The sequence below is a fragment of the Mesoplodon mirus genome (genome assembly GCF_964341445.2).
Source record: "Mesoplodon mirus genome assembly, chromosome: 11".
Taxonomy (NCBI): domain Eukaryota; kingdom Metazoa; phylum Chordata; class Mammalia; order Artiodactyla; family Ziphiidae; genus Mesoplodon; species Mesoplodon mirus.
This window is the reverse complement of record NC_138987.1, coordinates 25,535,020-25,560,288: the sequence shown is the minus strand read 5'-3', so window position 1 is coordinate 25,560,288 and position 25,269 is coordinate 25,535,020. Positions and strand designations below refer to the sequence as shown.

The window sequence follows — 25,269 nt, the reverse complement described above, 5'->3', positions numbered from 1 at the left end:
GAAGCCCTCCCTGAGCTGAGTTTTGAAAGCTAAGTATGAGTTCACCAAATGATGAAAGACCTAGAAAGGACTCCAGGCAGAAGGGACACATATGCAATGGTAGCCAGAGGGACATACAAGAAAGTGTCTTGCTCTAGGTAAGCAAATGCCTGTAGCACAAGTGTATACCAGGGCTAGACTGGGCGTGGAAGACAGGAACAAGACACAAGCTGGGACTCGAAGTTGAGTCTGATTTCTTAGACCATGGCAGCCTTCTACTACTTCACCTTTGGACTCAGCAAATGTTCAAGCTGTCCTGACTTTGTCACCACATTATGAGGTACAAGGGTAACGCCTCCATCTCAGTCTCTTTTTTTCCTATTTACATACAGGGGATTCTGCCAGAACACAACGGCAGTACTATTCTCTGGTATCTGTGTGTTTACAGTTACTCTGGGTGTGCCAGAAAAGACAGACAAGAGAACAAATGGTGATTGTAACTGACCTTTTCCAAAGCTCCCACTGTCAACAGTCATGAATAGTGACTCTATGAAGCAGGTGACTAGGGGTATCACCTTCTCTTTCTCCAGGGGTCTGTCCAAGAAGTGGGGAGAAAAAGGGAAATGCTCAGACTAGCATTCAATGGCTTTTTCATGAAATGGCAAAAAATGGCTAATAAATGTTTTCATCAGCTTGCTAAAACACCTTTCACAATTAAACACAGTTGATTTTCTCACCTAATATGAGGTAACACGACAAGGGCCGCCCAAGACCATGAAAGGTAAGTAGTCTCTTTATTTGGGGGTAACTGAATTATAGATAAAAGATGATCTAATACTGAGATCTGTTCCTTTCCTCCCTTGGATCTGGTCTTCTTCTGCCTTATATTGGATCTGAAGGAAGAAAAGATAAACAAATATATAAAATAAGAGAGGATATAATCGCTCTTGCCCTCTGAAGTTTGAAATAAAATTGGTTCCTTTCCATGCATGGAGCATTAGCAGGAAGGAAGGAACTGGTGGTGACAGTTGAATACAAATAACTAAACAAAAGTGACTCATTTACTGATTTTTCAGTGACAGACTTTTTCAACCCCATTAGTTCTACTTTCTTCTATTTTCTATTTTAATTTGCTTCATAACTAAAAGCAACTCTCTTCCAGTTTTAGGTATTATTTCTGAATTTTGTGCTGATGGACATGTGTTTAAGAACTGGAGAGGTAATTTATTGGCATGAACTGACTTCCTCCATCCCCCCTTTCCTTTCTGACATGAATTTTACTGCTTCACCAATGTGTAGAATGATGTTGCAAAGGAATCACAGTGAATTTGACAAATGTCGCTAAAATGATTATGACTTAGAAGTAACTTTTGGACTTCCCTGGCGGTCCAGTGGTTAAGACTCCACTCTTCCACTGTAGGGAGCGTGGGTTCGATCCCTGGTTGGGGAACTAAGATCCCGCATGCCATGTGGCCAAAAAAAAAGCAAGAAATAACTTCCTCTGAGGCTTTAATCTGATAAGTGGTTACTCAACACTATTTTCTAATATGACATTCAGTTTTAGGTATCTGTTACTTTGGTGGTATTCTTGTTTGCCTCTATTTTTGCCAGTGAACTATACCTCAGTCCTATGTGAAAGACAGAAATCCAGTGGAAAGAAAAGTCATAGAAACAATAAGTAAATTGATCTGTTTTTATAATTAATCCTCCATGTCCAGTTTGGTTAACTTATTATGGAATAGAAGTAGAATATCAGGTTTTTATTTCTATACCTTTTTATCATTAAAGTTAACCAAAAAAGTGGCATTCTCTTTTATTTCATACTTATCAGGATACTGAATGCTTGGAAATTATGAGAGGTAACTAAGTTTATTTTACTGGTAATTTCTAAAAGTCACTATACCTTGATATACAGTCTTTCTAGTATTAACCATAACTCAATAATCCGCAAAAATCTTACGAATAAAATATTGAGATGCTTTATAAAGATGACTCATTAGCTGCCATGTCATTCCCCTGCTTCGTCACACCTGCCAATGAGCTCCTCCAATAAAATCCATACTCACCTCATCCTGTAAGGCCTTGGGTGATACAACCCTCTCCTCCTTCACTCACTTCCTCTCATTCCACTCTCCTCCTTACTCAATGCTCAGGCTTTCCTTTTGTTCCTCAAACACACTCGGCTTATTCCCATCCCAGAGCCTTTGCCGGCACACTTCCCTCTGCCTGGAAAGCCTTTCACCCAGCCTTTCTTTGCCAGGTTGGATCCTTCCACCATTACAATCGGACCAAAGGTCCCCTTTCTAGACAGGAGTAGTGCTGCCTCTCTGTCTACTCTGTCTCAAAGCCCTGTTTTATTTTTCTTTTTATCACTATCTAAAATTAACTTGTTTGTTTATCTGCCTCACACGCCTGTCCCCCCAAGACTGTCATCTCCCCCAAAGAAGAAACCTTTTTCTTTTTCATTATTATATCCCAGTGCCTAGAACAGTGTCTGATACAATAAGTATCTGTCAAATGACGGAATAAATTTATCTTCTCAAGAGTCTTTTCACATCGATTATCTCCTTTTATTCTCACAATAAATCTGTGAGATAAGTGGATGGAGTGTGATCAGGAATATTCAGACAAAGGTGACCATTCACGTATTATTCTACGGGGTGATGGAAGTTTTCTTAGACAAAGAAATACAGAAGCTGTGGCACTCACCTTAAGTTAGTATGCTTCCACTTATTAGGAATGATAAGGGAACTGGTTTCCTGATCTATAAATTCTAGAGGCACACCCACTCAACTATTTGAAACATAGTAAGCAGAATCCTCTCAAATATTTACATAAACTTTGTTTCGACTTCCAAAGAGTATGTACTGTTTTTAATGAAATTGAGAAAGTAATCCATAGACCTTTTAACAATTCAAACAATGCAAAGGTTTATAATCTGAAAGCTAATAGTCACTTCTTTCTTCTCTTTACCATCCTCTTGTCATAAACAAAGGTAACAGTTTTGTGTCTCTTTAGGAGGTCGTCAATTCTCCCCAAATTGACCTATAGATTTAATGCAATTCAAATCAAAATCCCAGCAAGGTTTTTTTTTTTGTAGACATAGACAAGTTTCTTCTAAAATTTATACAAAAGGGCAAAGGACCAGGAATAGATGAAACAATCTTGAAAAAGAAGAATACAGTGTAAGGAATTTTTTTTAAGATTTCCAGATTTATTTTATGCTATAGTAACAAGATTGTGGCATTAGAGGAGGACAGACACATAGATCAATGAAACAGAATAAGAGCCAGAAACAGTCCCACACACTTGTGCCCAGCTGATTTCTGACACAAAAGCAAAAGCAGTTCAATGAGGAAGAACAGCCTTTTCAACAAATGTGGCCAGAGCAGTGGACATTCAGAGGCAAAAAAGGAAACTTGACCTAAACTTCACACCTTATATAAAAATTAACTCAAAATGGATCATGGACTTAAATGTAAAACATAAAATGATAAAACTTAAAAAAATAGGAGAAAATACTTGGGACCTATAGTTAGGCAAACAGTTCTTAGACTTGACATCAAAAGCATTATCCATAACAGGAAAAGTTGATACATTGGACCTCATCAAAATTTAAAACTCTGACCACTGAAAAATCTCGTTAAGCAAAGGAAGACAAGTTACAGACCGGGAGAAAATATTTGCACCATCACGAAGCAGACAAAAGGACTTGTATTAGAATATATAAACACTCTAAAAACTCAACAGCAAAGAAACAATCAAATCAGAAAATGGGCCAAGGAAATGAACAGATATTTCAGTAAAGACGACATGCAGATGGCAAATAAGCACATGAAAAGATGTTCAACATCCTTAGCCATTAGGGAAATGCAAATTAAAACCACAGTGAGATAGATATCACTATATCCTATCAGGCCGGCAAAAACAAAAAAACAGTGAAAATAACAAATACTGGCAAGGATGCAGAGAAACTGGATCACCCATACTGCTGCTGGGAACGTAAAATGGCACAGTCAATCTGGAAAACCATTTGGCAGTTTCTTATAAAACTGAACATGGGGCTTCCCTGGTGGCACAGTGGTTAAGAGTCCGCCTGTCAATGCAGGGGACATGGGTTTGTGCCCCAGTCCGGGAAGATCCCACATGTCGTGGAGCGGCTGGGTCCATGAGCCATGGCCGCTGAGCCTGCGTGTCCGGAGCCTGTGCTCCGCAACGGGAGAGGCCGCAACAGTGAGAGGCCCGCATACCGCAAAAAAATCCCAAAAACTGAACATGAAAAATAAAACGAAGCAACAAACAAAACTACAACAACAACAAAAAACTGCAAAACAAACACAAAAGCCCCAAAACTGAACATGCCCTTACCCTATAACCCAGTAAGTCCACTTTGGGGCATTTATCTCAGAGAAATGGAAAGCTGCGTACATGAATGTTTATAACAGCTTTATTCATAAGAGCCAAAAACCAGGAATGACCTAGTTATTCCTTTCAACAAGTGAATGTTTAAACAGACGGCTACATCCATTACCATGGAATACTACTCAGGAATAGCACACAAAGACGCTCAACATAAAAAGGAGTGGATTACTGATGCACACAACAACTTAGATGGGTCTCAAGGGAATTGTGTTGAGTGAAAAAGCCAATCTCAAAAGCTGTACTGCATAATTTATATAATATTCTTGAAATGACAAAATTGTAAAAATGGAGAATAAGACTAGTGGTTGCCAGCAGTTAGGGATGGAGTGGGGAGTGGCAGGGTGAGTGTGGCTATTAAAAAGTAGCACGAGGGATCCCTGGTGGCGCAGTGGTTGGGAGTCTGCCTGCCGATGCAGGGGGCGTGGGTTCGTGCCCCAGTCTGGGAGGATCCCACGTGCCGCAGAGTGGCTGCGCCCGTGAGCCGTGGCTGCTGGGCCTGCACGTACAGGGCCTGTGCTCCGCAGCGGGACAGGCCACAACAGTGAGAGGCCCGTGTACCGCAAAAAAAAAAAAAAAAAAAAAAGAAAAGAAAAGAAAAAGAAAAAGTATCACGAGAGATCCTTGCAGTGATGGTACAGCTCTGTATCTTGACTTTGGTGGTAGTTGTGAATAGACATGAGATAAAATTGCACAGAACTATATATCCATATACATACAAACACAGAGATGAGTGATGTAAAACTGGTAAATCTGAATAAGGTTGGTGGATTGTACCAATGTCAATTTTCTGGTTGTGATATTGCACTAAGCTTTTGTATTGGGTTGGCCAAAAAGTTCATTCAGGTTGTTCCGTAACATCGTGTGGAAAAACCCGAACGAACTTTTTGGCCTAGTCAAATAAGATGTTGCCACCAGGGGAAACTAAGTGAAACGTATATGGAAACTCTCTGTCCTATTATAACCACACATGAATATACAATTGTTTTAAAATAAAAGGTTGAGAAAATTAATAGTGACCTCTTTCTTTCACTTACCACACTCTTGAAGTTATATAACCTGTTTCTGTATCCTTTCACACGTGTTCCTATGCTTATATATACTTTTGGTTTTAACTTTGCAAAATGGGATCACGTACTCTTCTACAACTTGGTTTATTTTTTAAAATTTATTTATCTATCTATTTTTGGCTGCATTGGGTCTCTGTTGCCGTGCGCAGGCTTTCTCTAGCTGTGGCAAGCGGAGGCTACTCTTCGTTGCGGTGTGCAGGCTTCTCTTGTTGCGGAGCACGGGCTCTAGGCATGCGGGCTTCAGCAGTTGTGGCATGTGGGCTCAGTAGCTGTGGCTCGCGGGCTCAGCAGTTGTAGCTCATGGGCTCTAGAGAGCAGGCTCAGTAGTTGTGGTCCACGGGCTTAGTTGTTCCACGGCATGTGGGATCTTCCCGGACCAGGGCTCGAACTTGTGTCCCCTGCATTGGCAGGTGGATTCTTAACCACTGTGCCACCAGGGAAGTCCTACAAATTGCTTTTTTCACATAACAATGTATCACGGACATCTTTCCAGTTAATACATGTAGATCTTCAGTTTTTACAGTATTCTGAATGCATTATTTTTAAATGGGTAATCCTACCAAGAATACAGGGAATAAAGACTTAGAACTTACCCCACTGTCTGTTCTGAGAAAAGCAGAGGGTACTTCTCAATCGCCATGGAGCCAGTGGTGGGAGGTGCTGCTTTGTTCAGAATGAGTTTGGCCAAAATGGCCAGAGCTTCATCTTTGCCTGCAGCGTCATCACTCAGGAAGCAATTCTCAATATACAAGAGAAAGCTGGGTAGAAAAAGCTAAAAATAAGAAAGAAAATCACATTTATTAACAACAGATATAAATTTCAGAACACCTAATGAAGAGAAGATTCTAACACTTCCACAGAGAAAAAAAGAGATCATAGATAAAGGCTCAGGAATCGTAATGACATCAGACCTCTGCAAAGGAACAGTGGAGGCCAGAAGACAATGGAGCAATGCCTGAAAAACTAAGGGAAAATGACAGAATCTAGAATGCTGTACCCAGCGTACTGGTAATATAGTTTGAGGAGAGAATAAAGACACTTACAGATGCACTAAATCTCAAAATTTTACTTCCATTCACCCTTTCTCAGGAACCTCTGGAGAATGTGTTTCATCAAAATAAGAGGGGAAACTACAATAAGAGAAAGAGACACGGGACCCAGGAAACAGGAGAGAGGCAAGTCCTAGTATGACATCTGTGCAGTGGGCAGAGAAAGCAACCTGTTCAGACTTGAATGGCTCTAGGAGGGATGTCTCCTAAAAAGAAAATAGAAAAACAAAGAGCTGCCAAATGATCTGCCAGTTTGCCACGTGAAAGGCATTCTATGATGCTGTTGGCAGACTCACCAGCAATTTCAAGTTTTTAAAGAATGAGGCAATTGGTAACTTCAGGAAAAATGAAAGGGTATACAAAAAAGGAAATGTAATTATAAAATACTCCTTAATTATAGGGATTAAGTATTTAATGAATACAAATTCAACCAAAATTTATAATGTAACTTTGTTGAGCAGATGAGAAGCGTAAAAGAACTAGAAATCCACCTACCCAGGAGGAAGCCTAAAGATGAGGACTAAAACTAATGAGTCAAGGAAAAGCAGTATGTTCAGATGATTTAAAAATATAAATACTAGAAAAAATAGCTAAAAATCATTAGATGTGCTTGTTCCTGGTGAGGAAGATGGGAGTGGGAATGAAGTGAGTGCCTCTTAGCCCTGTGCAACGTTTTAAACAACATACATAGAGTACTCTGATAAAAATAAGTTTTTTAAAAAAAGATCACAGGGACCAGGGGAGACAGAAAAGATGCAGCTGCTAAGAAAACCAGAGAGAAATGAAGAGCCCTCACTGGGCAGGAAGCAACAGGGCTAGGACATGTATAAAGAAGTGTTTTTCTGAGACAAATGAAAATATATATTAAAGACTAAAGGGAAAAATGAGAGAAGAGATACAGAGATTTCCATGAAGTGTACTGTAGAATCACCAGTTAGAAAGAGTGGCAAATGTTTGATGAGGGTGAGGGGCAAGGATAAAATAAACTCAGGATTTGGTGAGAGAGATTTCTACCTTGTTCTATCAGGGAGCAATTCATTCTGTAGCAATGAAATGAATTCATAACCCTCCTCCAATGCAAACTGTTTCAGAAACTATTTTCTATGCTTCAAATTCACAGTTTAAGCTCCTTAAGCCATTTTTTTTTCAAATTTATCACATGGTTCTATAACTTCCTAAAAGATTATTAAAAAAACAAATTGGTTACCTGGTATCATTTAAAATGTTTAGCATGTGGAATAAAGTTTCACATATGACCTAGAACTGGAATATAACTGCTTTAAAAAAAATACATGAACTAAAACATCAAATACTTATTCTATTCCTTTCAAAAAACAAAATCATAGGATTTTTAAATTGGTTATATTATCATGACAAATTTAAAACAAAACAAATCCAAGACTTAATATCTCACTCACCTGCTCAAACTGCTTCATAGCAAACATGACTTCCGAAAAATCCAAAATTAAGCATCTTTCAAATCTGCTCTCAAAAATCTGTGGACCACAGGCAAAGAATAGTAATGTAAATACAAAGAGAGTACTTTCCCATTCCTGAAAATAAAAACATCCGAAACCTTCAAGGTCCTCTAAGTTGCAAGCAGGAAGTGTGGGATGCTTGATACAAGTTAAAATAGTCATGGAAGGCAAAAAGAACTGGACTGTTGAATTTGCCACTGTGCAGATGGACACACCAGGTGTGAGACACAGGCCCTGGGCCTTCCTCCTCGGGAAAGAAGCTACTAGAGTAAAGGTACGGTGGGCACACTTCAACCAGTATTCTAAGTGCTCGGCCTTCTCCAAAGGGACTTACAAATGTGAAGGGCTGTGTTTCTAGTGATTGCCTAAGAGCTGCTCCATTCTTTCCCAGCTACAGAGAATTACAAAAGGGCAAGTAGCACGACTTTACACCTTCCTCTAAACTTTATACTGTTGCACTACGTGAAGCTAGGAAGAACCTAACTGATCTATTTTCAATTCCACTTCCCTCCAATTCATCTTCTAAACTCACTAAAATGCCAATCTCATTAAATCATTTCCCTGCTTAACATTTTTCCAGGGCCCTCCACTACTTGGAGGATAAAATCCAACCTAACTTTTCAAAGCCAGGCAAAGCCTTGCTAATATACATCACACTTCATGTGTCCATGTGCCCAGCAACATAGATTTTTGAACATATTTTTGCCATTCTCTCTCCTAGAGTTTTTAACACCTTCTCTGACTGGCAGACTGCTATTTAACCATCAAGGACTATCCAAAATATTAGTCCTTTGAAAAGCTTTCTCTGTCCCTCAAACCCAGACAGAATTAACCTTTATGTTTCGACGTGACATAAATAGATTGACTCAACAGATTTTAACTACATACTCCCAGGGCCCCACTTCCCTAACAATAAAAAATCACAGGCAGGACTTCCCTGGTGGTGTAGTGGTTAAGAATCCGCCTACCAATGCAGGGGACATGGGTTTGAGCCCTGGTCTGGGAAGATCCCACGTGCTGCAAGCAACTAAGCCTGTGTGCCAATACTACTGAGCCTGAGCTCTAGAGCCCGTGAGCCACAACTACTAAGCCCGTGTGCCACAACTACTGAAGCCTGCGTGCCTAGAGCCCGTGCTCCGCAACAAGAGAAGCCACTGCAATGAGAAGCCCGCGCACCGCAACAAAGAGTAGTCCCCGCTCGCCATTAACTAGAGAAAGCCTGCGCGCCGTAACGAAGACCCAACGCAGCCAAAAATAAAAATTAATTAATTAATTTTAAAAATAAATAATTTTTTTAAATCACAGGCAAAAATAAATAAATAAATAAAATAAAAGTGTCCACTCTGCAATATCTAGTCCATAGCCTGAACTTGGTTAAGTAAATATTTGTTTGCTGAATATCTGCTGAACAGATTTAGCTTTTATCACATTTTGTTTTGCTTATTTCCATTAAAGCACGCGATTCACATCTCCTTAACAAGATTATAAATTCCCTGAAGACAGAGCCTTTGCCAAGCTTCATGTATATTCCCCAGAAGGCTTACTCAACGCTAAACACAGTATTAACTACTCAGTTAATATTTGCAAAAGTAAATTACTTTTTCTATGGTTTCTTCGATGAGGGTCCCTGGCAAGGAAACATTTTCACCTAGGATCAAAGCAGAAATTACATCCAAGAGGGTCGCCCGGCAAGATGTGGAGAGATGGGCTATTTGTAATGTTTGAGACAATACCTGTAAAATAAAAGGAAAAACAATGCACACTTAGCAATCAGCCTCTAATGAATAGGCTCTAAGCAAATTAAGTTGGGAACTCACTTTACAAACGTCAACAGGTTTGGTTATCTTTGATCCATTTCCATGTTTTACAAGTATCAGATATGTTTCTAACAACCTTTTAAACTGTTCAGAACTTTCCCCACAGTTAGTCTTGGTTACTTTCGTATGTAGATCCAGGAGTGATTCCTGTAAACGAAGAATTTATAAGAAAGAATAATTACCAAAGATCAAACTCATCTGTTAATTTAATAACGAAAATATTGTGTGAAGCAGTTCAAATTTTCATTCTTTTTCTGTGAAAGAAAAAGACACATTTACTGGGAGTCACTGATGATAACCGCTAACATTTCTGAATGCACTGTTGTAAGTTCTTTACAAGTATTTCCTCATAATCCTCACTGGCAGGGAATACTATTATCCCCATTTCCCAGATGAAAAAACTAAGGACCAGAGACTTAAATTTTCCCAAGTCACACTAGCAGTAAGTGACAAAGCCAGGATTCAAACAGAGGCCTCAAGCTCCAAAGCCTGTGCTCTTAACCACTATGCTCTACTGCATCTCAAGCTATCAAAGCAAGTAAAAATAGTACAGGGGATAGAGGTAAGGAAAATCCTAGTAAGTATATAAAAATATTATGACAACAATTATAAAATACAATATCCAGGAGTGATCTGCTTAATTAAGAACAACAATCAACTCTTAGACTCCTAATTACATACAAATACTTAAAAATCAGAACTCACTTGCAAACATTCAAAAAATACACCAAAATGTTCCTTGTAGATGTAGAACGCTGTGGATATGACCATGTGTTTGAGTGTTTCTCCAACTAAAATCCATGGAAGTTGAGTTTCTGTTTCGGTAACTGGTCCTAGCTTTTGCAAAATTAGCTTCACTGCCTGTGGGAATCCAAGAATCATGAAAATGAACATGCACACTCTTATTCTCAAGTATTACATTGGTATTTCCCTCTCTGATTATTCCCCACTCTGCTCAAGCTACCTTAAAATCTGATCCAGGATAATCAAGGATATGGCAGCTCTGGTGGTTAACTGCGTGTCCCAGAAGAAATTTCCAAACTACGATGGGGAATTTTATCACACAATATCCCCCCGTCCCCCATCGATCAAGTTATGTCACCTTCTAGCATCCAGGATGAAGAGAGCAGTAATTTAAACAATTTTTTGATTGACAGATTGATTTTTTGGCCGTGCTGCATGGCAAGTGAGATCTTAGTTCCCCAACCAGGGATTAAACCCATGCCCCCTGCAGTGGAAGCGCAGTCTTAACCACTGGACCACCAGGGAAGTCCCGAGCAGTGATTTTTTTTTTTTAAATGAAAAATACCTAATGACCCAGGGCCTACAGTAGGTAAGCATTGTTTTTAAAGCCCTAATGCGCCCCATTGAATGTTTTCTATTTATTCTAGGCAATCCTCTCTCCATGTCGTCTGTGTAAATCTTAACTATTTTCTTTTAATCCCTTTCACATAGATTCAAGGAACTCCTCCCAGTTATTTACCGTCTCTGTACAGGAGTGAAACATATTTCTAACTCCTTTGCACATTTCAAAGAGCAACTGTCCAACTCCTTCTACTTTTTCCGGATGTTCGTCAAGATCAAGAAACATTAAATTGAAAAGTGCATTTTTATCAGAAACCTAAAACACAAAATGCAAATGGAAAACTGTATCACTTGTAATGTCACACAAAAGAGTGATTAATTCATTGGTATAACATGAAGGTATGTACCAAGAAAAACTACATAAGGCAACATTCTATCTTTTAAAGTAAATAGTATGCTTATATTTTATGAGTATAAAAGAAATTTAATAGCAATGTTTTTGTTTTATTACGAAAACTCTATTAAAAACAAACACAAATGACACTATACAACCAGTTCCTTCCAGGAAATTTTTATAAAAATTTCTGTTAATCTCACTGTTCACACATAGACTGACTTGAATTAGAGAAATATATATATATACACTAAGTAAGAAGAAAAGAGTAACCCCAATTATTTCACATTAGTAAGCAAAAACCACCTTATGGTGAGATAAACTCAAAACAGTAACAGGTTTCTCTTTATATAAATAATATTAGTCCATAATAACTATATTATAAAAGATATCTGCTTCCGTTCATCAGATTCTTGAGGATTAATGAGCAATAAACACATAAATGATCAAACTAACCTTTCTCATCAAAAAAGTAAAGCTTTCAGCAGCAAAATTTCTTATATGTAGTTTTCTATGAGCCAGAAGTGTACTATACATGCTATAAATGAGAAAATAAGACATGTTTAATTAATCATCATTTTAATAAAGATGTACTACATGTTAACTATATGCCCAACACTGTGCAAGGTATGCAAGAAAGATGTAGCAGCTATAATAACACAGATGTTTAAAATCTCATTCGATTACCACGACACCCACATGTCAAACAGAAGACTGAAGGTCATAGACATTAAGAATCCTAGGATTGGTGGCACTGGTCATATAAGAAAGACTATGAAAAGATGAAACTTGTAGTGATCCCTGAATGACAGGAAGAATCCAGGTGGGGACTGGAGACCAGAGATCAAAGCAAGAGCAAACACGGGGTGGGCAGAAGTGATCACAGTCAAGGGATAACAGAGAGGGACTTCCCTGGTGGCGCAGTGGTTAAGAATCCACCTGCCAATGCAGGGGACACGGGTTCGAGCCCTGGTCCGGGAAGATCCCACATGCCGCAGAGCAACTAAGCCCGTGCGCCACAACTACTGAGCCTGTACTCTAGAGCCCACCAGCCACAACTACTGAGCCCACGTGCCACAACTACTCAGACCCGCGCCTAGAGCCTGTGCTCTGCAACAAGAGAAGCACTGCAAGGAGAAGCCCAGGTATCACACTGAAGAGTAGCCCCTGCCCGCCACAACTAGAGAAAGCTCATGCACGGCAACAAAGACCCAACACAGCCAAAAATAAATAAATAAATTAATTTAAAAAAAAGAGAGAGAGATATCAGAGAGGCTCGTCTGTCTAAAGGAAGGATGATATGGGTGGGGAAGGCAGCTCCAGATACAGGTGCTCGGGTCAACAGGTGGCTCTGAACACTAAGCAAAGGAGTGGGGACTCTACCTTACATTTAAGTAAGCACTTACTATGTTACTTCATCTAATCAGCACAACGACTCTGTGGGGTAGGAACTATTATCCCTATCCTATAGATAACGAAATAGGGGCAGAAAGGCTACGCAACATACTCAAGGTCATACAGCCATGCAGCTATAACTAAATAATGACTCATATAATCACATTGTTTAAACTGGTCTCCCAAATGAAAGAAGAGCATGGAATATATCTCTCCTATTTCTGCCATATCTCCAGCCCCTAATTGTTCCTTGGTCATAGCAGGTACTAATAAGTGTTGGCTGAATAAGAAATGAATAGTTTCAGAAAGAGAAATTGGGCACCAGTATAGGGTGATATAAAGGAAGAAAGAAGAGGCTGGCAGTCCAACTAGGAAGTTATTCAAGTCATAAAAGCGTGGGCAAACAAGGGCATGACAGAGGGCCAGTGGCAGAGGGAAATGGTAATGGATGAACCCAAGAGACGTTTCAAGAGTCCCTGCAATGAAACCAAAGACCTTATAGTATCCCCAAGGCCCGTTATGGCCAGGCCCCCTACTACCACATCTCTGACATCACCTGATTACTCTCCCCCCATACATGCTGCTGCACCACCCAGGCTTCCTCACTGTTCCTCGCTCATGCAAGCCCCATGCCCAAGATGTTCTCCCCCTGATAAAATGTAAACTTCGTAAGAGGGATTTTTATCTGGTTTATTTGTGAGTGTGTCTCAAGCCTGATACACAGTGTACAATAAGTAGTCACTGGATTGAGTACGTGAATAGCAGAATCAAGAAAATGTGAAGTGTTTGAAGACAACTGGGTCAAAGATGCCTCTAAGTGGCCAAATCTCAGTGATGGGAAGAGTGATGGTATCACCGTTAGAAACTGGGCGACCAAACAAAGCCTGGCATTGAGTACATATTTACTGAACACACAAATGAATGAGAAGAGCTGGCTTGAACAGGAATGTGCAGACTTTGATTTCAACAACAGTCAAGTGAAAATATCCAGGCTGTTGAAGATGTCATACAGAAAGCAAATAAATTTATAACTGGAGAGCCTGACTCAGGAGATATAAAAGTAACAGCAGAAGTCATGAAACCAAAAAAACTATATATCCCCCAAGATCTTGCTGGTCTTTAATGAAGTAATCTCGGTAGATTTTACCAAAATCTTCATAGAGAACTAGTAAAGGTCAGAAAAATAGTTCTTTCTTATTCCGTGTTCAAAGAAGGGTAGAGTGAAGGGAGGTGGTACACAAACAAAATCGACAGTCCTATCCTATATCCATACTTATACTGGGTTGGGGTAAAAGGTTAATCTTACGTGTTCCTGTGCCAATTGAAGTATGTAGAAGTAATCAGGACGCCAAGTAGAAAATTCCATTAAGTCCCAGATTGAAATAGATTACAAACAATCTTTGCCTTAGTTTAAACAAAAAGCTGGTACAGAATTCATTCTCTTTCCCTGTCCACACTTACTTACAAATACTGAGTGTCTCTTTTGTCTTAGTCAGTATTTTAGGGGCTAGGAAAATGCAAATATTTAACATGGGGTTCTTGAAGAGTTTATAGGTTTGCAGAGGACACCATTACATTAGAACAAACGATTATAATAGAAGTCATGTGACATAAGTGGTAGAGAATGCCAGACATATTCAGAGTACAAAGCTCTGATTTCTGGACAAGGTGCCCGGGCATGTATATGGAAGCTATGGATTCAAGTCAGGCTTTGATAGTGGGGGGTCTGATTTCAATAGCTGGAGATAAGAGAAGGTCAGGTCAATGCAGACTGATGGAACAGACTATGGACCACTTTGGCTGGAGAACCAACTTTTTATAAGGAAATAATTAGAGACTGAGCTTGAAAGGAAGTTTGGCATCAGACTGAAGACAGGGAAAAGGCAATTAAAGAACATATTAAAGTTAGGTAGCCATGTCAGCAGGTGCAAGTGACAGGTATTATGCGTGTTTTCATTAAATACAGATGGGAGTCAGAAAGTCTCTGCTGGTTGTCAGTATCAATAAAAACTGCCCTTGACCAAAAAATTAAAAATTAAAAACTTAAATGCTAAAAAATATCATTGTAGAAGAGGATCATTCTACTTAGGGGCTTCAAGCACACAGTTGTTTCCCCAGAGGCAATCTTGACTATTCGATATATGTATATTGCTTTTGCTTTCAAAACTGATGCAGATGGGGAGCAGAACTGACTGCAAATGGGCATGAGAAATCTCTTGGAGATGATGGAAATGTTCTTAAACTGGATTGTGGTGATGGTTGCATAACTTTATAAATTTACTAAACAGTACTGAATCATATATAAAATAAAATAAAATTTTAAAGCAAAAAAAAGAAGAAAAGAAAAACCCATGTGAGAGAGAGAAATGGTCACCTGTATATATTGGACATGTCCTTCACCATTAGTCTCCACAGGTACTTGTACAGATAGGACAGTGAGGTGAAAGCCCATTCTAACAACTCCGTGTCCTGAGTCTCCAGGATTGAAGCGATAGTCAGGAAAAAATCCTGAAAATGGGGATAGAAGTCCGTCTGCAGATCTCGTGCCAACTGTACAACTAAACTGGATGAAAAAAATAAGGAGAGGTAACTGATTCTGATACATGTAGATCAAAAACCAAATACTACAAATCTGTTTCACAAATGACAACCTATCGCCTATGATGAAAGGATTAATTAAAGCTACTAAACCAAGTCTCAAGAGAGGTATAAAATTTTTCACGTTTTAAGAGTTGAGCAAAGAAATCAGGCTAGAGCTTGTACCTTCCATCACAAGTTATAGTCAATCATTCCTATAGTGTCAAAGGAAAATCAGGTTCTTGTAAAAGTATAAAAAGCAAAAAAGTATACCCCTAAGATTCTGCTTTACAGTAATGTACTAATATTTTCATCTAACAAAAAAAGGTAAATTCTTGTTTCTAAATTACAAACACCAGATCTAAAGCATATGTAGCTATAAAACAACCTTTCTTAAAATTCAGATAAATGTTGTTGCCTTTCTTTCAACATGCTACTTACTCCAAAAGGGGTTGATAGGCATAACTGTTCTTGACTTGCAGGTGAGTCTTCAAACTCTGAACTATCTCATTTTGATGATAGACTAGCTGATTGAAAGACTGGCATTTGTGAATAACTTCTTTGTAAAATTTCCCTGGGTGGGGGGGCAAAAAAAAGAATAAGTTCTGCTTTTCCATCACACCAATGTTTAGCTGTTTTGACCATATATAGTACAAATGATGGGTGAATAAAATAGAAACAAAATAGAAAATACCAAAGTGCTCCGTAAGGTTCAGTTCTCTCCACTTTAGTAGACCCTCAAAAAAGTAGGTTTCAACTTCCTGCCAAGATTAAAGCAGTTCATTAATCAGACAACTCAAAGAAAAACTATAATCAAAGTAAATAAGAATAATGATATATTAATACCTTAAGACAGTGATGATAGTCAAGAGTTGAAAAACTCCTCTTAGTTTTTTTTTAGACAGGGCATTAACTAACACATCTAAAAAAGCAATCAGGTGTAAAATATGGGCAGAAGATTTAAAACTATGTAATAGTCACACTAAAAAAATTTTTTTTTCTGTTTTTTACAATTTTAGGCCAAGAAAAATGTGGACTCTTACAGTTCTTTCATTCTGCTTTTGGAAATATGAATTGCTACAACCTTATAGACAAGTAATCTGGCATTTCTATTAAAATTAAAAACAGGTATGTCCTTTGATCCAGCAATTCCCTTTTTGGAGATATTTCTTATAAAATTTGTAAATATACAAGTATAAAGACATTCATTCAGCTTTATTGTAGTTGGGGGGGACATAAAAAAGCCTAAATATCCAACAAAAGGAAAATGGTTGGTATACATATTATGGTCTCTACGTAATAAGGTATATTATGTGGCTATTAAAAAGAATTATATCTATTATTAAATTAGAAGGATGTTGATAGTATACTTTCCAAGTGAGAAAAGCAAGTTTCATAGTGAAGTAAATGGTAGGAACCAATTTTTCTTAAAAAAAAAAAAAAAGACCTCTATAAGTGTTTGCACATATTTATATGAGAGAAAAGTTCTTACTTAGATGACTACCGAATCATCACAACTGGTTACCCTGACTCCAGAGCAACTGGTTGTTCTTTCCTCCACATTAAAGCCAGAGAGAGATCTAAACTTTACAACTGATCATGTCACACATTCCCCTGCCTTATAATCCTAGAATGACTTCCCATAGCTTCAGGATAAATCCAAACTTAGCTTGACATATGAAGCCCTTCATGGTCCTTGATTATCTCTTCAGCTTTATCTCTCACCAGCTACCCCCTTCGCCCATCTGCAGTCACCATCAACATAAACAAACATCCCACATGCAGTTATAAGCATACTGAAATGCTTTGGCGTTTCTTGAATGTGACATGCTCTCTTTAGCCTCTGTTCCTTTATAAAGGCTTCTTCCTCAGCCTGAAACAGCCTTTCCTGTTCTCTTTGCCATGCTAAAACCTATACAAACAAGACTCAATTCAGGTATCACCTTGTCTACTTCACCTTTCTGGACACCTCACCTTACACCCTCACAGAATCTAGGTTAGGATCACTTCATGGTGAGTTCTCAAAGCATTATGTGCCTACCTAGATAACATCATTAACACACTGAATTCACATATTGGAGACAAGGCATTCAAAGAGATAGTGAGCGGAGTCTGACTAGAGTCGAGTGAAAAATAGTAAAAACTGACCTTGAATCCCTAATTTAAAGGCATGTTATACAGGACCTTAAAAGGCTGGCAGAGAAATAATGACTTGATGCAGCGAAAACAAGATTTTTGAGTAGAGGTGTGACTGAGTTACAGTATGGTTAGAACTGGAAAAAATTATGTGGTTTAGCTCCCCCATGTTTTTTAATAAAGGAGGAAACTGAGCCCCAGGAAAGTGACTTGCTCAAAACCTCTTTAAAATTGTAGTTTCAGGAATACGGATCTGTAGCAGTGTTCGGAATGCACATGGGAAGGGAGTGGTTGGAATCAGAAGCCACCTGAGAATCAAGTAAATTTTCTAACACCACATCACCCAATAGAACTTTCAGCAATGATGGAAAATGTTCCATATCTGCACTTGGTCAGTATGGTAGCAACTAGCCACATATGGCTACTGAGCATTAGAATTTTTAATTTACTTTACTTTAAATCTAATTTGTTATGTGTGGCTACTGTTTGAGACAGCACAGGTCTAATGCATTTCATGTTCATAAAAGAATGGCTTGAGAAACAATTCACTTCAAAGAGAATCTAAAAATCCAACTATGAATACTTGAAGATCAGCTCATTTAACATTCTCTTACCTCATCATAGCTTGCAGTTCTATCAATCCGGTGAATAATATCGATATTCACATTTCCCAATCGTTCAGCAAACGTAAGAAACTGCGGGGGAGAAGTATATTTACAACACATCCACATTTTATACACTTATCATATCTTGAATATCTGTTTGAGTGCTGTATAAAAATCATACGTGGACAATGTCCTTGTGGCAGTATAAAGTTTAAAGGTTCAATGTGCCTCCTTACGTTCTATCATTAGAAATAATGTTATGCTTCGCTTACAATTTCAGAGTTGTATTTTCAATCAATCGTAAAATGTATAACTGAGTTTTACAACTAGAAGTAGACATCACTGATAAATCACAAAAGTTAATTTTAAAAACAAACTGAAAGACAAATGCACTGCACTACTGTACGAAGATAATGAAATATTTCTATAGATATATTTGCAAAATGTCATTTCAAACAAAATTTCCATGCTAGACTGATGGATTGACCTAGGTAAAAGCTAGCAACGTGGCCTCGCCAGATCTACTGCTAGGTTTCATACCCTGCTGCAGGTACAGGATCTGGCTAAGTCGTGGCAACAACAGTGTTTTTAAACATATACAGACCTACGGCTGTAGAGTAACAAAGAAACCCTCAAGGAGCAAACCGGGAAAGTGGTTAGTAGCCAGTAGCTGGAAATCACTCACCTCCTCCCACCGGCCCGCCCCCCATTCGGTCTTCAAGGATAAAAGAGCAGGAAAGAATTCCTAAACAGTTTGTGACACTGAATTTAACTCTGGCCTGAAGAGAAGTCTCAGCCAGGCCAGACGCCACAAAACATGGGCGAAATCTGCAGTTGAAGCTTCCTTCCCCATCCCATATTTACTACACCCGGAGAGAGAGAGGCTCTTTTGCTAGAGCCTCCGGACAAATGACTTCCGCTCGGCCCAGAGCGCTGTAGCCCCGGGAGTCCCGCTCAGAACTAGTCCCACGGCCAAGTTTCTTCACTCACCCGGTAAGTGTTCTCGATCTTGTGAGAAACTGGCTTTGGCTTCATGGCTGCAGAGGGGCGGCGGCCCGCGAGGATCTCGGGAGGAGTTGAAGGGATGCTACTGACTGCAGACAAGGGAAACTGGCTCCCACACTTGCAGTCCCACGTACTCAGACTCTTTCTCACGTGCGGCTTGAACCCCTGGGCGCCGCCATGTTGGAGACGGGTAGCCGGCTGAGCGGGTCACGTGGGCGGAAGAAGCGGACGGAGCAGGCGCGCCCGCCCCCTGCGGCCGGCTGGAAGCTGGGAGGCTCTGGCTTAGTGGGTATGTGGGCGCGGCGTTTTTTGAACTCTCTTCAGTAAAGGTTTATAAGAAAAATGTGTATTTTTATCATAAAAGAAAACATGCCTGTCATCATTAACAGCCAACAGCTACTACCTCTCACTATGTATACTGCACCAGGCAAAGTTCTTTACATTCCTAATTTCACAGTAAAGCGCATTGTGAATGTTGCATGACTACAGATGAGGTACATATTTCTAAGTCCCTCTGGCATACGGAGAAAGCAAGGATGTGCAGCCGGTAAGTGGCAGTCTGGCAGAGGTCACTGAGTTCCAATGTCTGATATTCTTTTTTTTTTTTTAACATCTTTATTGGAGTATAATTGCTTTACAATGGTGTGTTAGTTTCTACTTTATAACAAAGTGAACCAGTTATACATATGTTCCCATATCTCTTCCCTCTTGCGTCTCCCTCCCTCCTACCCTCCCTATCCCACCCCTGCAATGTCTGATATTCTTAACCACTATTTTTCCATTTAAAATTGGAAAGGACTTTTAAAGAAAACTCATGGTTTCATGCACAACCAGTTAACGTTTTGGTATTTTCCTACCATTCTTATGTCCTGTTAAGCGTAATTATACAAACAGGTGTGTGTGTGTGTGTGTGTGTTTTCACTTACTCATTCAACAAATATTTCTTGACAGTCTGCTATGGGCCAGGCTCTGTTCTGTGAGCTGAAAAAGAGACTAATAATATTAATAATAATTTTGTTTGGAAATGTTCAGTCTGAGGTGCTTACATCTTAGATAGCCAAGAAGAGATATTCAGTAGACAAACTGAATATATTCCTGCCTAGACCTCAGTGTAGAGGTCAGGGCTGGAGGTGTGACTTAAATACACTTTACAGAAAGTGTGAAGTTATTTAAAGCCATGGAACTGGATGAGATGTTTTAGGGAGAGAGTGATGAAAAGGAGGACAAAGAAGAGAAGAGGACCCAAGTTGAACGTTGAAATGCTCCAACATTTAGCAGTGACCAGAAAGGTTACTGGGAAAGAGAGCCAGTGAGGTAGAAACAGACTAGTCCTAGCCTGGAAGCAGAGCCAGTGGCCAACTATAGTGAAAACTGAGGAGAGAGAAGTAGCTGCTGAACCTGACAAGGTGATGGTCACTGATGACCTTGACAAGTATGGTCCGGTGTAGAGGAAAGGAAGCAAAATATGTATGGATTGAGGAGGGAATCAGGTGAAGAAGTAAAGTAGATAAAACACTTTCATATTGTTATTGGCATTACAACATCAATGTTTTTATGTTATCACAGGGTTGCTGTAAATATTTTTAATGGATTCATAGCATTTATGGATTTTATTTTTTAATAATAAAATATAGAAGTGCCCAATGTTTGACTGGCTTCCAATAAGCTAATTGGCTTTTTTTCTTTTTTTTCCCTTAGGTGGTTCTTCACCTTGTTGGGTCACAGAGCCTTCAAGGAGTCTAAGAAAGCTGTAGACCTTCTCTTCAGAAAAATACTAATAAGCTCATTCACACTAAAATGTAGATGATTTCAAAGAGAAGTCTGCAGTTACCTGAGGGTAAGAGCCCCTACTCTAAGCAATGTTCCCAACCTATTGCTAAAATTGCCCCCAGATAATTGTGTCCTTTTGCTTCTCTGTTATTTATTTTTGGTAATGGAGTTAGTGGGACAATAAGGAGTAGAGAGAAACATGAAAATCAAAAAACTGACACAAGTTATATATTGCATTGTTACTCATTATATGATCCGTATAATATCGACAGCTCTGGTTGAACAATTTATCAATACAACATGGTGGTTAAGAGCATAGATGCTAGAACCAGATTGCCTGGGTTTGAATCCTACCTCTGCCATTTATTACTGGTGTAGTCTTGGGGAAGTTACTTACCCTCTCTGAGCCTCAATTCCTTTTATGTAAAATGGAGCTAATGAAAGCACCTACCTTATAGGGCGTTTCTGTGCAGAGTAAAGAAGCTAATGGATGAAAGGTGCCAGGTACCATAACTGTACAACCTTTGACAAGTTACCTAACCTTCCTGAGACCCAACTTCCTGATCTATTAAAAGGAAGTCATAATAATACCAGTTTTTCAAGGAATTGTATTGGCACACAGAGAATGGTATAAATGTTTGCTGAATGGATAAGTAGTCTACTGTCCGGCTACCTGACAAGGTCCTTAAGGGAAGAAACCATGTACTTTTCCAACTTCGTATCACCAGTGTATCCCGTGAACTTAAGAGTTTAATGAATGTTTGTTGAATTAACAAAGCCTACAGTACTTTGTTTGACCGTGACAAACTCAAGACTAATGTAACTCCTGCACTGGATGCGGGTTGTGCCACAGGATTTTTAAGGTTTCTCCCAAAGCTGTTTCTGAGGTTCTGTGGAATATCCAAAGCAGCCATGAAAAACATCACTGTTTACTTATTATGAGTCTTCTTGCCCCCCAGCTTTTGCCCTCCATGCCAAGGCCTTAAACACCCCTTGCAATCCTCTGTTTCTTTTTACCACAATGATTCTGCCTGCCGCATCCATTCCAGCTAGTTCACTTAGACACATAATTCTTTCATTCCTTCCTTCTTAAGCTTGATTAGGAAGTTTTGCTTTTTAATCTTTGTTTCCTTAGTGCACACTCTAATTTAAAGCCCAAGGGACTACAAGAACACATGAGAAGTTTGCCTAGCCTAGTCATGGAAGGCTTCTAGCTGGAAGTGACATCTAAGCTGAGATCTGGAAGATGGATAGAAGAAAACCAGGCAAGGGAGGAGCAAGGATACAAATGGTGTTATCTAGGTAGAGGGAACAAGGGAAGGAGCAGTATATGCAAGGGTTCAAAGTAGTCAAATACACATTTGGTTATTTTTAGCTCTTAATCCAAAGCCACATCCTCTCAAGTTAGCACTGGGCATTGGTATCACTCTTAGTATCCTTGGGCTAATAAAAATAAAACAAGGAACAGGGTGAAACTCAGAGGTAGGGAGAGCCTCAGTTTCCTTAACTGTAAAGTGGGGACAACAGTAATCCAAGGCTCTTGAAAGATTAGTAAGATATTGTACGTGATGTCAGGAAGGGGGCAGGTCTGCATGGTGGGGCTCAAAAGATGCAATATATCAAACGGGAAATGATTCTGACTCAGAATAAGGAACCAAGGAAGTGAGCTCTCAAACCGATAGAGGGGAGTGAAGGGAAAAGAAGAAAGCGTGGCCAAGGAAGATATTTTAATAACTCTTAATGATGGTAGTTAAGAGAAGCTGACCCAAAGATCGTTCCGTTCTTGTGAGAACCATGTTCACTGTTGTGTATAAATTGGGAGGCAGCAAGAGCATGGAGTTTGGATTCAGAAGAACATTTGGATCCCAATTCTAGGATTTTCCATGTATTAGCTGATAATTGGACCAGTGACTTAATCTCTGAGCCTCAGTTTCCTCACCTTTAACTAATAACCAAGTCTGCCTTTTTACTTGCTGGTTAGTAAGGAGATCCTTTGACATAAAGCAGGTCAAAGTCTCTTGTAACTTATACATGCCTATATGAACAGTCTTTCTTATTTTTATTGTTTCTTTTTCAACCATATGATCGCTTTTTAGCACTGAGACCATTGAGCTTCTATTCTCCTTCCCTGGTTTATGCCTCAGGCATCAGAGACATTAGACCAGAAATTGCCAATTGGTAGGCTTCACCAGCCCAGTGTGGCACACAGATATATTTTGCTTACCAAAAATGTTCTTGAAATATTTTAATTTGTAAAAAATCCGGAGCTTTCAAGTGAAAATCCAGATTTCTAGCTTCTCTTGAAAAATTTAAAAAATCCACAACACTGGGCCCACATTTGGAAGAGCAGCAATCACTCCCTGTACTCCAAGCCCTGACCCCCTCGCTGGTTTAGGTCTGAGGTACCCACCTGGCTCCCTCAGGCATTTCATTTTGCAGCACCTGCTCAAGAAGAAGGCTGTTGTTGTCTTCGGTTTTAAACATGTCTCTTCCAGAGAGCAGATCATTGACGCTGCTGCCATTTTTACTGTTTAATACAGTGAGTGACGCAGCATTTTACAGGGGAGCTGGTGCAGTTTTTCCGTCGGTGTGAAAATATATGGAACACCCTTCCCCACCTCCTGAAACACACATACAGACATGCACACACGCTACTGCCTTCTGTGTTCAGCTTGTTTTCCTTCCCCACTTTCACTCACTGTTGGCATTTGTGTCGTGAACCTTAAATTCCTTATTTTCTTTTAAGAGATGTCAGAGGATAACCTAAATTAACCTGCTTTTTGAACAATTTAAACACCTACATATTTTTACATACTCACTTTCATGATTTCTACTCTTTATTTTTATCCTTAACTTGACATCTTCTGTAGGAAGGATAAAGGTCTCACAGTTTGGATTTATCTCCCCTTCTCCATTTTCCCACCCTCCCCTTGGTTATATCTTTGCATCCGAATTGGCTTTTGTTCTATTACATCTTAGTTGCTTCTTTGAAGGAGAGGAGAGCTTGGACTCTGCTGCCAGGTGTCCCAGGCTCACACCCTTGTCACTGCTATGTGAACCTCAGTTTACTCACCACCAAATTAAGGGTAATACTGGTGCCCCTCATGGAGCTGTTCCGAAGAGTCACTAACCTACTACTTTGGTTATCAAGTGTGGTCTCCAAGCAGCAGCATCAGCGCCCGATCGGAACTTGTTAGATATGTGAATTCTCAGGCTTCACCCCAAGCCTGTTGAATCAAAAACTCTGGGGATGGGGCCCAGTAATCTGTACTTTCACAAGCCTTCCAGGTGATTCTGCTGCAGGCTCAAGTTTGGTAATCACTCACCTCCTGTATGTTAAAGCACTTAGAACGTTGTCTAGCACATCCCATGTGCTATAGAATGTGTTTACTATTATTACTGTTTAGTCTTTTATAAGTATTTGCTATTATCATTATTTTGTTCTCCTATCCACATCTGCAAGGTAGGTTGTATTATCCTCACTTTAAAGATGAGGGATCTGAAGTTCGGAGAACTTCTAAGTGGTGGAAAGACTTGAATTCAGGTCTTCTAATTTCAGTTTGCCTTTTTGCCACCCCACAGCTTAAGAGTGTGAATTAGAAGGGACAGGTTTAGAGAAATAAATGCTTGGATGTTATGGTAGACATTTGTTGATTTCTTGACAGTGTTTGTTCTCTCTTCCTCTGGAAGCAGCATCCTTATTTTCCTTTGAGGAATCACTCTTCCCTCATTCTTACTGTCTGAAGTTCAGACTAGACACCTAGGAGGGCCTGTGTCCTAAGTTGTATTTCTTTGGCCAACTAACTGGTTCAGAGGCAAGCATGTGTCCCAAGCTGGGCCAGGGACCCTATCTAAAAGTTTTGTGAGAGCTATTGGGAAAGAGGTGCTTCTTTTTCTTGAATTTTTGCAAGATGATAGGAGCCTGAAGCTGTTGGTGGCCATTGTGTCACTTCATGGAGAGGTCTGCCTGAGAATGAGCTCTGTGCAAAGTAGGTGAGAGACAGGGAGGGAGAGAGATTGATTGAGATGAGCTTATGTGAGCCAATGGATCCATCCACCCAGTCCTTGGACTTTTCAGTCACCTTAGTTCACTAATTACACTTTTTATGCTTAAGCCAATTTTAATTGGGTTCTGTTACTTCCATCCAAAATAGTACTTATACAGCTGACTTAAAATTTTTGTGTTGGGGCTTTCCTAGTGGTGCAGTGGTTAAGAATCCTCCTGCCAATGCAGGGGATATGGGTTTGAGCCCTGGTCCAGGAAGATCCA

At 39.6% G+C, this 25,269-nt stretch overlaps 1 protein-coding gene across 1 annotated transcript in view; it reads right to left on the bottom strand.

The window, feature by feature from the left end:
- The window catches only part of UTP20 (UTP20 small subunit processome component), a 93,007-nt gene extending 73,587 nt beyond the window's left edge, over positions 1-19,420 (bottom strand). The window contains exons 1-14 of the mRNA XM_082634618.1: positions 19,215-19,420; positions 18,234-18,314; positions 16,178-16,244; positions 15,925-16,057; positions 15,281-15,469; positions 11,968-12,049; positions 11,296-11,433; positions 10,518-10,673; positions 9,813-9,959; positions 9,594-9,728; positions 7,936-8,013; positions 6,062-6,240; positions 717-872; positions 485-573 (exon numbers count right to left, since the gene is read on the bottom strand). Coding sequence (XP_082490744.1) covers positions 485-573; positions 717-872; positions 6,062-6,240; positions 7,936-8,013; positions 9,594-9,728; positions 9,813-9,959; positions 10,518-10,673; positions 11,296-11,433; positions 11,968-12,049; positions 15,281-15,469; positions 15,925-16,057; positions 16,178-16,244; positions 18,234-18,314; positions 19,215-19,259 — 1,675 coding nt within the window. The 5' untranslated portion in view covers positions 19,260-19,420. The remainder of the gene's footprint in view (positions 1-484; positions 574-716; positions 873-6,061; positions 6,241-7,935; positions 8,014-9,593; positions 9,729-9,812; positions 9,960-10,517; positions 10,674-11,295; positions 11,434-11,967; positions 12,050-15,280; positions 15,470-15,924; positions 16,058-16,177; positions 16,245-18,233; positions 18,315-19,214) is intronic.
- Positions 19,421-25,269: the final 5,849 nt, after the last annotated feature.